The 12,062-nt window shown below is 45.5% G+C and overlaps 1 protein-coding gene across 6 annotated transcripts in view; it reads right to left on the reverse strand.

Annotated features, from left to right (window-relative positions):
• Positions 1–263: 263 nt before the first annotated feature.
• Positions 264–12,062, reverse strand: part of PRR14L (proline rich 14 like) — a 68,619-nt gene continuing 56,820 nt past the window's right edge. For all 6 annotated transcript variants that reach the window (XM_054470434.2, XM_054470433.2, XM_054470432.2 and 3 more), the window contains 2 exons: positions 6,960–7,031; positions 264–4,708 (listed from right to left, as the gene is read on the reverse strand). In XM_054470434.2, coding sequence (XP_054326409.1) covers positions 4,432–4,708; positions 6,960–7,031 — 349 coding nt within the window. In that variant the 3' untranslated portion in view covers positions 264–4,431. The remainder of the gene's footprint in view (positions 4,709–6,959; positions 7,032–12,062) is intronic.

Genomic DNA, 12,062 nt, shown 5'->3' on the forward strand with positions numbered 1-12,062 from the left:
CCTGCCAGGCTCATGGTGGTAACAAATAAGAGGTTAAAGCTTTTTTCCATTGTGCACGCTCAGGCAATTTTGGCTGTGTCTCACCTGTAACAACTTAAGCAATGGTTAATCAGTTTGAGCTGGTCCCACAGTTACAACAGGATACTCCTCACAAAATGGTGACCACTTTGGAAGGAATGATGCTTGCTGTGACATATAACTTTGGAATGTCTATTTTAACTTATTACCAAGCCACAAGAACAAAGTAACGGCCTTGAGAGTTATTTGAAAGGTTTTCAAAAAAATTTATTTTCATAAATTAACACACATAACAGTGGAAATTTTAGAGTCACAAACTACCAAACAGAAAAGGAACTGCAGGGGCATCATGTATACCAATGTTACCAAAAATGTACAAATTTCATTGAACTACTGACCATGATAATATATAAACATGTCAGGCAGCTATTTTTACTGGCCCAGACCAGCCCAAGGAGATGCTGAGGCCTCTCACCAAGAATTCAAATCCAATTCAGCACCAGAGAGGGGCTTGTGAAGACACACATATCAATAAGCATAGAATCTGAGAGCACACTGCACTAGATGGCCAGCTCAACGGGGACCCCCCTTCATCATCAAAATAGCTTTTGCTGCTTGATTTGTGGCTAGACGGTAACATTAAACTGTAATTTTAGTAAAATTAAATCTCCCTAGCCAGGTTTTTATGTAATAAGTTCAGTTGTGGCAAGGAGCCCTTTCCTGACATGAATCCAGGAAAGGATACTCTGCACTTCTGGCCAATTATTTAAACTTTGGATACAGCCACCCACAATGTGGTTATTTAAGAAGTCCTTTCCATGACACCAGGGGAAAAGCTTACAGAAACAAAACAGAACAAGGGAATTACAGAAAGCACCAACTGCATACTCCCCCCACCCCAGGGAATGGGAGAAAAGTATCACTGCCTAAAAGTTGGTCTTTCGCAGATCTTAATGTACATGGCATTGATTATGAGACGGAATTCCAGCCTGGAGACGGAGCGACGGCCGTGCATTCATTGGCTGCACTGCGGCCTTGGATCTGCTGCTCCTGTCCTGTACGCTCCCTGTTGCTCTTGGCTCAGTGGGCAAGGAAGAAGCCACGGGGGAGGTCTCACGCCCAGATAGTGGGATCTGGAATGGACCTCAGGTTGGCTCTGGAGCCCGTGCCAAAGACCCTTTCAGGCAAAATTGTGACAAAGTATCATGATTTTCACAGCTCTTGAGGAGCGCTGAGTTTTGGAATTCACAGCATGAGTTTCTGGGCTCCTCAGGCTCCGAATAAGGCAAACGCTACGTGTCTTTTCACCGTACCTCCCTCAGCTACTGTAGCTTAGAGTAAGGTCAGTAAGAAAAAGTGGACATGATCTGCTTTAACAGGAGATGAGGTACAGCTGAACTCATGGAGACATGAAGCTGGAAAGGAGACCAAAAGCAAAAAAAGAGGAGGAGGGAACGCGGAGGGAGGAGGCAAACACAGCTAGAAACTGAAAGATTGGAAAAAAAAAAACACACACACAGTTGAAAGTTTCACTGAAAAGCTGATGGGCAGAACCCTGATTAGACCTGAGATTTCTCCTCTTTCCCATATTAAAAACACTAAACCTCCGGAAGTGATAGTTGAGTAAGCTGTAGTTAACCGTAACTTCCCACCACTTGGGGAGGGAAGTTCCCATAACTCAGAAACTGTACCAACTCCACCCCAGAACCAGACCTCCTGTAGCTCTGGGCAGGTGGTGTGCCAGCAGCCGATTACCGTGTCCCATCGTGGTTAGGGACCGCGGCCCCGGGGACCCCTGACAACACTGCAGCTGGCTCAGTGCCGAAACTGAATGTTAAGACAGGTGTGGCTGAGCGCAGCTGGAGCCTAGGTATATACATCACCTTCAGGTAAGTAATTTCAAGTTTGCAGTGGGGCCCCCTTCTAAACTTTGGAGCAGGGGAAGGGACCTAGCCAGAGGGTAGGTCAAGAATTTCAACGACGGGCAGGGCTGGCCTCAGAACAACTCCTCTCTTACATTGTCAGGACAGAGAAGGAGCCCAGCTCTGTTTCTTCCAGTCTGCTGCTCCCAGTTACCCATGTTCCAAACTGCTGCTCCTGGCCCTTTGAGTGCCACACCTGTAACAGGCACAGTTGAAACTATCTCTGCCATGTTGGTGACGCTACAGCTGTGCCCACTGTTGTCTCTGGGAAACATAGCCGCCACATCACTGCATCTACACTGGCAACGGAGCTGGCAAACAGGGCTCTGTTGACTCACTGCTAGTCTGCAACCTGTCCAGTAGGAGCTCCTTAAACATGCCTGGACAAGGGCAAAATGTACTACTCATCCCACTCCCTTAAGCAAAAAAGTCAGAGAGAAGCATTTAGTGTCTAAGAACCCTGTCCCAGGAAGGGAGAGGTATTGAGGTGAAACATAGGTCGTGTCTATACAGTCTGGGCAAAGTGGATGTAGAATGACAGAATCTGGTTAGCATCATTCAGAGCTGGTACGGAAGCCTGGCTCTCTTCTAACTGTATCTGGCCATGGCCTTGGAAGCCTCCGTGGATGACCAGGTGTGTATTTCACTTGTCTCAATGCTATGTCTGAGGCAGTGGCCTAGAAGATAGCCGTGGCACACTTTTCCCTCTGGCTCATGTCAGTTTTTCTGCTCCAGTGTGGCATAGACTGTCAACCTGCAAAAGCAAGGCACATAGAGACCCCCCACCCCCACCCCATCTCCCCATCCACTAGCAAATGGGGAAGCAAAAGAAACCTAGGAGAGTTGGCCAACATTCCAGGACGTGCCACTCACTCTTCTCTAATAGACTGACTTGGAAATGTCCCTAGAACTCTGACGGTTCCCATCGGCGGCTGCTCCATGCCAGTGGCTCCCAGGAGGATATGAAGAGGTGATGCTGGTGTCCTGACGATGACTTTTGCATCCCACTCACTAGCCATGGAATGTTAATTCTCTAAACTCTTGTTTTGAGAGAGAAAGAAAGAGAAACCCCTAGAGAAGGAGGGGAAGGGGAGCAGGATATGGGCACACAGGACTTCAGTGGAAAAGGAACAAGACCTCGAGGCTGCTGACCCACAGCATCCCTCTGCCCACAGACTCCTGCAGGCACAAACCCAGAAACTCAGCTAACTCCGGCATTTGACAGTTCCGGTAGATGTGACATAGGAGCCCAGAGTACAATGAGGTGGCCCTCAAAGAAGGCTGGCTGGGGATTTTTGAGATCCCACTGCAGGAACACATCTCTGGGTCTGAAGCATGACCCCGACTCTCTCCCCACTCTTGAAGCGGGCTGCCTGGAAAGCCACAAATACTGTGGGTCAGCCTGTATCACTGCCCAAGCTGTTGTACTCAATTTTGTGACCTAACACCATTTCAGATAAAAACCATCAAGACTACACCCAACCACAGTTGTTTTTCAATGATTGGGAGAGAAACCTGCTCTTACTTAAATCACTAAAATAAATACATGTATTTGGTGGGCAAGAATGAGAACCCAGATGAAAAAAAGTGCTCCCTCTAATGAGTTACACTAGAAGCTGGAGATGGGGAAGGGATTGCCTGAAACACATGAATAGGAAAAATGTCTCTTCCATGCAGCAATCAACTGGGTCAAATGCCTATCATGTATTCTTAAGACATGTATTTTCTCCTTAAAAAAATGTTTTAAAATCACATTTAAAGGCTCCACACATGCAGCAATAATAGTACAAAAACAACAACAAAAAAGAAAATAAAACAAATGAAAATAATCCACACCACAACATTAAAAAGTGCAACTTACTTCGAATGGGGCCTGGACGGGGCTCCTCTGGCACTAGTGACTCACAGTCACAGAGGGGAGAAAACGATGGGAAAAAGCCACACACACACAAACACTCTCACATACACTCACATCAATAGGTCCTGGGCAGACAAAAGATAAAACACAACAGCTCATCTTTCCTCAACTACTGAAATGAGCCAGTGAGACCACGCAGGACAGGACGCCAGGTCCCCCTCCCTAGGCCACATTTCTAATAATCTTGGTCTAGCACCACCGTAAACAAAGCGGAACTTTCATATGGACGTGCAAATCCTGTGAGTCCTTGGAATCTTAGTGTTACTGAAGATAGGCTGCTGCTTCCTCCTGTGGATGGCAGAGACTGAGGAGGCGGCTGGATGTCGTTCAGGTCCATTTCCAGGAGAAAGGGAGCATTCCTGAGGTTCTATACTCAGCAGTAAAAGTAGAGGACCCTCCTTCACCAGTTTCTAAAAAGGTTGCACCTTGAAATAGGTAAAAATTCATGGACTGTGCATTTTTGAGTGGTTTGGCGGTAGGGCAAAATTAGGCAACCTCTTCCAAGGAGGTCCAAAACAAACAAACAAACAAAAAAAAAACCCTAAAATTGAGACCCTCAAACTGAATCGCTTCTCAACAGCCTGATGATTGTTCCTGCTCCTCTTCCTTGGCAAAGAAGGTCTCCAGTTCCATTAGTTTCTGTATCAAAAGAGCATCCAGCTCTCGACTCTGCACAGCTGCCTTCTGGGCTCTGGTAAAGCTGCCTGCCACCTTGACTTTACCTCGAGCTCTCCTCTTTCGCGGGACTGTAAAATCCTGAAATTCTAGAACTCGCTTCCTCTTCTGTTGGCTGATTGAGATTAGTGTACCATTTCGTTCCTTGGGTTCCTCAAAGATGGTCTCTAAACACCTAAGGATGAAGCACGAAACAATCACCAACAGACTGACTCACATGGCCCATCCCGTCAACAGGGTTAGGATGTTGACGCTGGGTCAACAACCCTTCTAGTCAACAGGGACTGAAATCTACTTGCGCCAACTCTTTTTTTTTTTTTTTTTTGTGAGACAGAATTTCACTCTTGTTGCCCAGACTGGAGTGCAATGGCATGATCTTGGCTCACTGCAACCTTTGTCTCCTGGGTTCAAGTGATTCTCCTGCCTCAGCCTCCCAAGTAGCAGGGACTAAAGGTATGTGTCACTATGCCCCGTTAATTTTTTTTTTTTTTTAAGACGGAGTCTTATTCTGTCGCCCAGGCTGGAGTGCAGTGGCGTGATCTCAGCTCACTGCAAGCTCCGTCTCCCGGGTTGACACCATTCTCCTGCCTCAGCCTCCCAAGTAGCTGAGACTACAGGTGTCCGCCACCACGCTTGGCTAATTTTTTTTTTTTTTGTATTTTTAGTAGAGACAGGGTTTCACTCTGTTAGCCAGGATGGTCTCGATCTCCTGACCTCGTGATCTGCCCGCCTCGGCTTCCCAGTGCTGGGATTACAGGCATGAGCCACTGCACCCAGCCCTGACTCATCTTTAAAAAAAAAATTTTTTTTTGAGACAGGGTCTCACTCTGTCACTCAGGCTGGAGTGCAGTGGCACAATCACAATCACAGCTCACTACAGCCTCGACATCCTGGGCTCAAGCTATCCTCCTACCTGAGCCTCCCACGTAGCTGGGACTACAAGCATGAACCAACATGTCTGGCTAATTCCAGTGATCCTCCCTCCTTGGCCTCCCAAAATGGTGAGATTACAGGCATGTGCCACTGTGCCTGGCTCTGATTTGTTTTTTTTAATGGCTACACAGTATATTCCATTATAAGGAATTAATTATAAGTAATTGTACAAATGTGTTAGAGCAGACATACAAAATCTTAGGATAAAATCCTAGAATTCTCCTTCTATATTCTAGAAACAGTGGGCATTTAATAAATGTTCACTGACTTGAATTGAATTCACACCTAAGTGAAACTCTTCCTGTATTTGGGTTTACAGTCATATCTGAAAAATCAATGATTATCAGTCCTGAAGTCAGCATATTTGGTAAAAATACAAACACAAAATACTTGTTTATACTTTTTTCTTTTTCATTTTTGAGATGGAGTTTCGCTCTTGTTGCCCAGGCTGGAGTGCAATGGCGCGATCTCAGCTCACTGCAACCTCCGCCTCCCGGGTTTCAAGTGATTCTCCTGCCTCAGCCTCCCAAGTAGCTGGAATTACTGGTGTGTGCCACCACGCCTGGGTAATTTTGTATTTTTAGTAGAGACAGGGTTTCACCGTGTTGGCCAGGCTGGTCTTGAACTCCTGACCTCAGGTGATTCGCCCGCCTCGGCCTCCCAAAGTGCTTGGATTACAGATGTGAGCCACTGCACCTGGCTGAGACTACATTTTCTTTCTTTTCTTTTTTTTTTTTTTTTTTTTTGAGACGGAGTCTAGCTCTATTGCCCAGGCTGGAGTGCAGTGGTGTGATCTTGGCTCACTGCCATCTCCTCCTCCCGGATTCAAGCAATTCTCCTGCCTCAGCCACCACGCCCGGCTAATTTTTTGTATTTTTAGTAGAGACAGGTTTCACCATGTTGGTCAGGCTCGTCTCGAACTCCTGACCTCGTGATCCACCCTCCTTGGCCTCCCAAAGTGCTGGGATTACAGGCATGAGCCACTGCGCCCGGCTACATTTTCTTTATGTAACCCAATATACTTTATTTCCTATCCTATTACTGACCCTAATTCAAGTGCTGGAATTGAAAATACCAATTCTAGCTATTTATAAGACCCAATATTGGCCGGGTGCTGTGGCTCACACTTGTAATCCCAGCACTTTGGGAGGCCGAGGCGGGCGGATCATGAGGTCAGGAGTTCGAGACCACAGTGAAACCCTGTCTCTACTAAAAATACAAAAAATTAGCTGGGTGTGGTGGCGGGTACCTGTAGCCCCAGCTACTCGGAGAGGCTGAGGCAGGAGAATGGCATGAACCCAGGAGGCGGAGCTTGCAGTGAGCCGAGATCGCGCCATTCCACTCCAGCCTGGGCGACAGAGACTCTGTCTCAAAAAAAAGAAGACCCACTATTGGTACAATTGAATATAAACTCTTTCTAAAGTGAAAGGGCTGGAGATTCACATCAATCATTTCAAATTCTTCCCTTTTATTTCCCAGCTATAAGTACCTACCTGTTTGCAGGAGGAGATTTATAATTCTTGTTGGTATATATCTCTTCTAAACTAAACTCCTTCTTCTTTAACCTGAAAAAAAAGAAAGAAAAAAATTCTTCATGTTCTCTTTTTTTTTAGAGAAGGTCTTGCTCTGTTGCCCAGGCTGAAGGGCAGTGACATGATCATAGCTCACTGCAGCCTTCAACTCTAGCCATCCTCCAGCCTCAGCCTCCTGAGTAGGTGGGATTACAGGTGTGTGCCACCACGCCAGGCTAGATTAAAAAAAAAAAATTAGGCATGAGCTACTGTGCACAGCCTCATGTTCTCCTAAGATGGAAGAGACTTATTTCCCAATGCTATCCTTTTCATTTGCTCCAACCTGTCTGTAATGTTTTAGATGTGTCTCATGCAAAAAATGTGCACTGGATTTTCTTTTCCAGGGTACCAACCTTCAACTTTATGTAACTGAGCCCATTCATATTTACTGGGGATGATATATTTAGATTTATATCTATTATTTTTCATTGATTTATATCTACTTTACAGCTGTTGTTTGTGCTGCTTTGCAATGTTTCTTTTCGTGAATTGACTATTCTTTTTTTCTGTCTCCTTCCACTGACTAGAAAACTATATATTCTGTTCTTTTTTGTTTTTTTCTTTTTTAGAGATGGGGTCTTGCTCTGTTGCCTAGGAGTTTGAGGCTGGGTACAGCCTAGGTGACAAAGACCCTGTCTCTTAAAAAATATATACATACACACACACACACACGCACAAAACCCTTCACACCTATCAATTATACAGTAACCCTGAGATACAGCTTGAATAGTAAAAGCAGGCCATATGCTTGCTTTTTTCCTTTCATTACCAATTTCCAAAACAATGAATTGGTTCTCCAGTATCTTCCAAAGATGGCCAATGGTTTTAAATTTTTTTAAGTATCATGATTAACTATTGGGTTTATATTTGATATGTTTTAATCTATTGAACTTATTATTCTTTTGAGGCTCAGCTGGTCTCATCTGTGGCCAGAGGGAATCTCTTCAAACTGGTTCTTGAGAGCCAGGCATGGGGGCTCCCAACAGTAGTCCCAGTTACTTGGGAGACTGAGGCAAGAGAATTGTTGAGCCCAAGAGTTCGAGACCAGCCTGGGCAACAAAGCAAGACCCTGTCTCTATACAAAATTAAAAAATAAACAAAAAACTGGCTCCTGAATCCCTTTGACATGACTCTAGGAGTCTGTGAGAGCTTTGCTACTTTCTGGTATGACAAGATGCATTCATCTTATTCATTTCCTGCCCTAGACCTGTAATCACTCTCCAAGGAGCTCAGGTTCACATATCATAAAATTCATCCATTTAAAATGTACAATTCAGTGATTTTTAAAACATTCGCAAGGTTATTCATGATCACCACTATCTAATCAAGACCACTTTTTTTTTGAGACAGGGTCTTGCGCTGTCACCCAGGCTGGATTGCAGTGGCTCAAACATGGCTCACTGCAGCCTCAACTTCCTGGGCTGGGCTCAAGAGATCCTCCTGTCTCTGCCTCCCATGTAGCTGGGACCACAGGTGTGTGCCACCACAGCCAGCTTATTTTTTTATTTTATTTACTTATTTTTTGAGACAGAGTTTCGCTCTTTTTGCCCAGACTGGAGTGCAGTGGCGTGATCTCAGCTCACTGCAACCTCCACCACCCGGGTTCAAGCGATTCTCCTGCCCAGCCTCCTCAGTAGCTGGAATTACAGGCATCTGCCACCACACCCGGCTAATTTTTGATTTTTTTTTTCTTTTGAGATGGAGTCTTGCTCTGTTGCCAGGCTGGAGTGCAGTTGTGCAATCTCGGCTCACTGCAACCTCCGCCTCCCGGGTTCAAGCGATTCTCCTGCCTCAGCCTCCTGAGTAGCTGGGACTACGGGTGCATGTCACCATGCCCAGCTAATTTTTGTATTTTTAGTAGAGATAGGGTTTCACCACATTGGCCAGACTGGTCTCGAACTCCTGACCTCAGGTGATTCACCCACCTCGGCCTCCCAAAGTTCTGAGATTACAGGCATGAGCCACCATGCCCAGCTGTAACTTTGACTTTGTAGTAGAGATGGGGTTTTATCACGTTGGCCAAGATGGTCTCGAACTCCTGACCTCAGGTGATCCACCCACCTCGGCCTCTGAAAGTGCTGGGATTACAGGCATGAGCCACCACGCCCAGCTGTAACTTTGATTTTTTAGTACACATGGGGTTTCACCACGTTGGCCAGGCTGGTCTTGAACTCCTGATCTCAGGTGATCCACCCATCTCGGCCTCCCAAAGTGCTGGAATTACAGGTGTGAGCCACTGCGCCCAGCCTATTTTTTCATTTTTTTAAAGACAGCATCTCGCTCTCTTGCCCAGGTTAAAGTGCAGTGGTACAATGATAGCTGACTGCAGCCTCAACCTCCCTGGCTGAAGCAATCCTCCTGTCTCAGCTTCCCAAGTAGCTGGAACTACAGGTGCACAGTACTATGCCTTGCTAATTTTTTTTTTTCTTTGAGATGGAGTCTTGCTCTGTCGCCCAGGCAGGAGTGCAGTGGCATGATTTTGGCTCACTGCAACATCCGCCTTCCAGGTTCAAGTGATTCTTCTGCCTCAGCCTCCTGAGTAGCTGGGACTACAGGCATGCACCACCATGCCCGGCTAATTTTTGTATTTTTAGTAGAGACGGGGTTTCATTATATTGGTCAGTCTGGTCTCAAACTCCTGATCTTGTGATCTGCCTGCCTTGGCCTCCCAAAGTGCTGGGATTACAGGTGTGAGCCACCACGCCCGGCCTCCAGCTAATTTTTTTTTTCTTTTCTATTTCTTTTTTTTTTTTGAGACCAAGTCTCACTCTGTCACCCAGGCTGGAGTGCAGTGGTGTGATCTAGGCTCACTGCAACATCTGCATTCTGGGTTCAAGTGATTCTCCTGCCTCAGCCTCCCAAGTAGCTGGGATTACAGGCGCCTACCACCACGCCCAGCTAATTTTTAAAATATTTTTAGTAGAGACAGGGTTTCACCATGTTGGCCAGACTGGTCTTGAACTCATGACCTCAGGTAATCTGCCCACCTCGGCCTCCCATAGTGCTGGGATTACAGGCATGTTGGGCTAATTTTTAAAAACTATTTTTGGTAGAGATAGGGTCTATGTTGTACAGGCTAGCTTTGAACTCCTCGGCTCAAGCGATCCTCCAGTCTCAGCCTCCCAAAGTGCTGGGATTACAGGGTTGAGCCACGATGCCTGACCTGATCTTTTGTAGAGATGTGGTCTCACTATGTTGCCCAGGCTGGTATCAGACTGCTGGGCTCAAGTGATCCTCCTGCCTCTACCTGCCAACGTGCTGGGATTATAGGAATGAACCACCACAACCAGCCTTAAAACACTTTCATAACTCCAAACAGAAACCTACTTTTAGCAGTCACCTGGACTCTCCCCTACCACCCAGCACTGGTAACCACTAAACTACTTTCTGTCTCTAAGGATTCTAGACATTTCATATAAAATAAATCATACAGAATGTGCTGTTTTCATAGTTAACCCCTGTTGTAGCATGTATCAGTACTTCGTTCCTTTTCCTGGCTGAATAATACTCCATCTATGGATATACCATCTTTTCTTTATCCATTTATCAACTGACGAACATTTGGTTTCCACTTTTTAGCTACTATGAATAATGCTGTTGTGAATATTCATGCACAGGTTTTTTGGTGAATGTATGTTTTCAATTCCTTTTTTTTTTTTTTTGAGACAGAGTCTTGCTCTATCACCCAGGCTGGAGTGCAGTGGCACAATCTTAGCTCACTGCAACCTCCACCTCCTGCGTTAAGGCAATTCTCCTGCCTCAGCCTCTCGAGTAGTTGGGATTACAGGCACACACCACCACTCCTGGCTAATTTTTGTATTTTTAGTGGAGACGGGGTTTCACCATATTGGCCAGGCTGGTCTCGAACTCCTGACCTCAGATGATCTGCCCGCCTCAGCCTCCCAAAGTGCTGGGATTACAGGTGTAGTCCACCGTGCCTGGCATGTTTTCAATTCTTTTGGGTATATACCTAGAAGAATTGTTGGGTCATATGGTAACTCTAATTTTTTCAGGAACTGCCAATTTTTTTTTTCACAGTGGCTATACCATTTTACATTCCCATGAGATGTGTATAAGGGTTTGAGTTTCTCCACACCCTTACTACACTTATTTTCTGTTTTATTGTTTCTTTACATCCTAGTGGGTGGGAAGTGGTATTTCACTGTGGTTTTGATTTGCAGTTCCCTGATGACTCATGATGTCAACAGCATCTCTTCAAATGCTTGTGGGCCATTTGTCTATCTTCTTTGGAGAAATGTCTATTGAAACACTTTGTCCATTTAAAAAATATGGGTTATTGTCTTTTGGTTGTTGAACTATAAGAGTTCTTTATAGCTTGTGGATACCAGACCCTTATTAGATGTGTGATTTGCAAATATTTTCTCCAATTCTGTGGGTTATACATTATCTTGTTTTTTTTGTGGGAGAGAGTTGGGCGGGGGGAGACAGTCTCACTCTCTTGCCCAAACTGGAGATCAGTGGTTTGATGACAGTTCACTGCAGCCTTGAAATCCTAGACTCAGTGATCCTTCCACCTCAGTGTCCTAAATAGCTGAGACTACAGGAGTGTGCCACCACGCCTGGTTCATTTTAATTTTTGTAGAGACAGGGTCTCATTATGCTGCCCGGGCTGGCCTCGGACTCCTGGGCTCAAGCACTCCTCCCACCTTGGCTTCCCAGAGTGCTGGGATTACAGGCGTGAGCCACCGCGCCTAGTCATCTTTTCTTTTTTTTATACTTTATTTTTTACAGTAGTTTTATGTTCACAGAAAGACTGAGCAGAAAGTAGAGAGTTCCCATATAGCCCCTAACCTCACACATGGACGGCCTTCCAGGGTGTGTAACTGTTGTACAATGAACCTACACTGATACATTATTATCACCCAAAAGTCCAGTTTATGTCAGAGCTCACCCTTGTTGTTGTCTTCTATGAGTTTTGACAAACACATAATGCCATGTATCCCCCATTACAGTAACACACATAACAGTTTTCACTGCCCTACATACCCTCTGTGCTCCACCTAG

Source organism: Pongo pygmaeus, chromosome 23 (genome assembly GCF_028885625.2).
Source record: "Pongo pygmaeus isolate AG05252 chromosome 23, NHGRI_mPonPyg2-v2.0_pri, whole genome shotgun sequence".
In the NCBI taxonomy this organism is placed as follows: domain Eukaryota; kingdom Metazoa; phylum Chordata; class Mammalia; order Primates; family Hominidae; genus Pongo; species Pongo pygmaeus.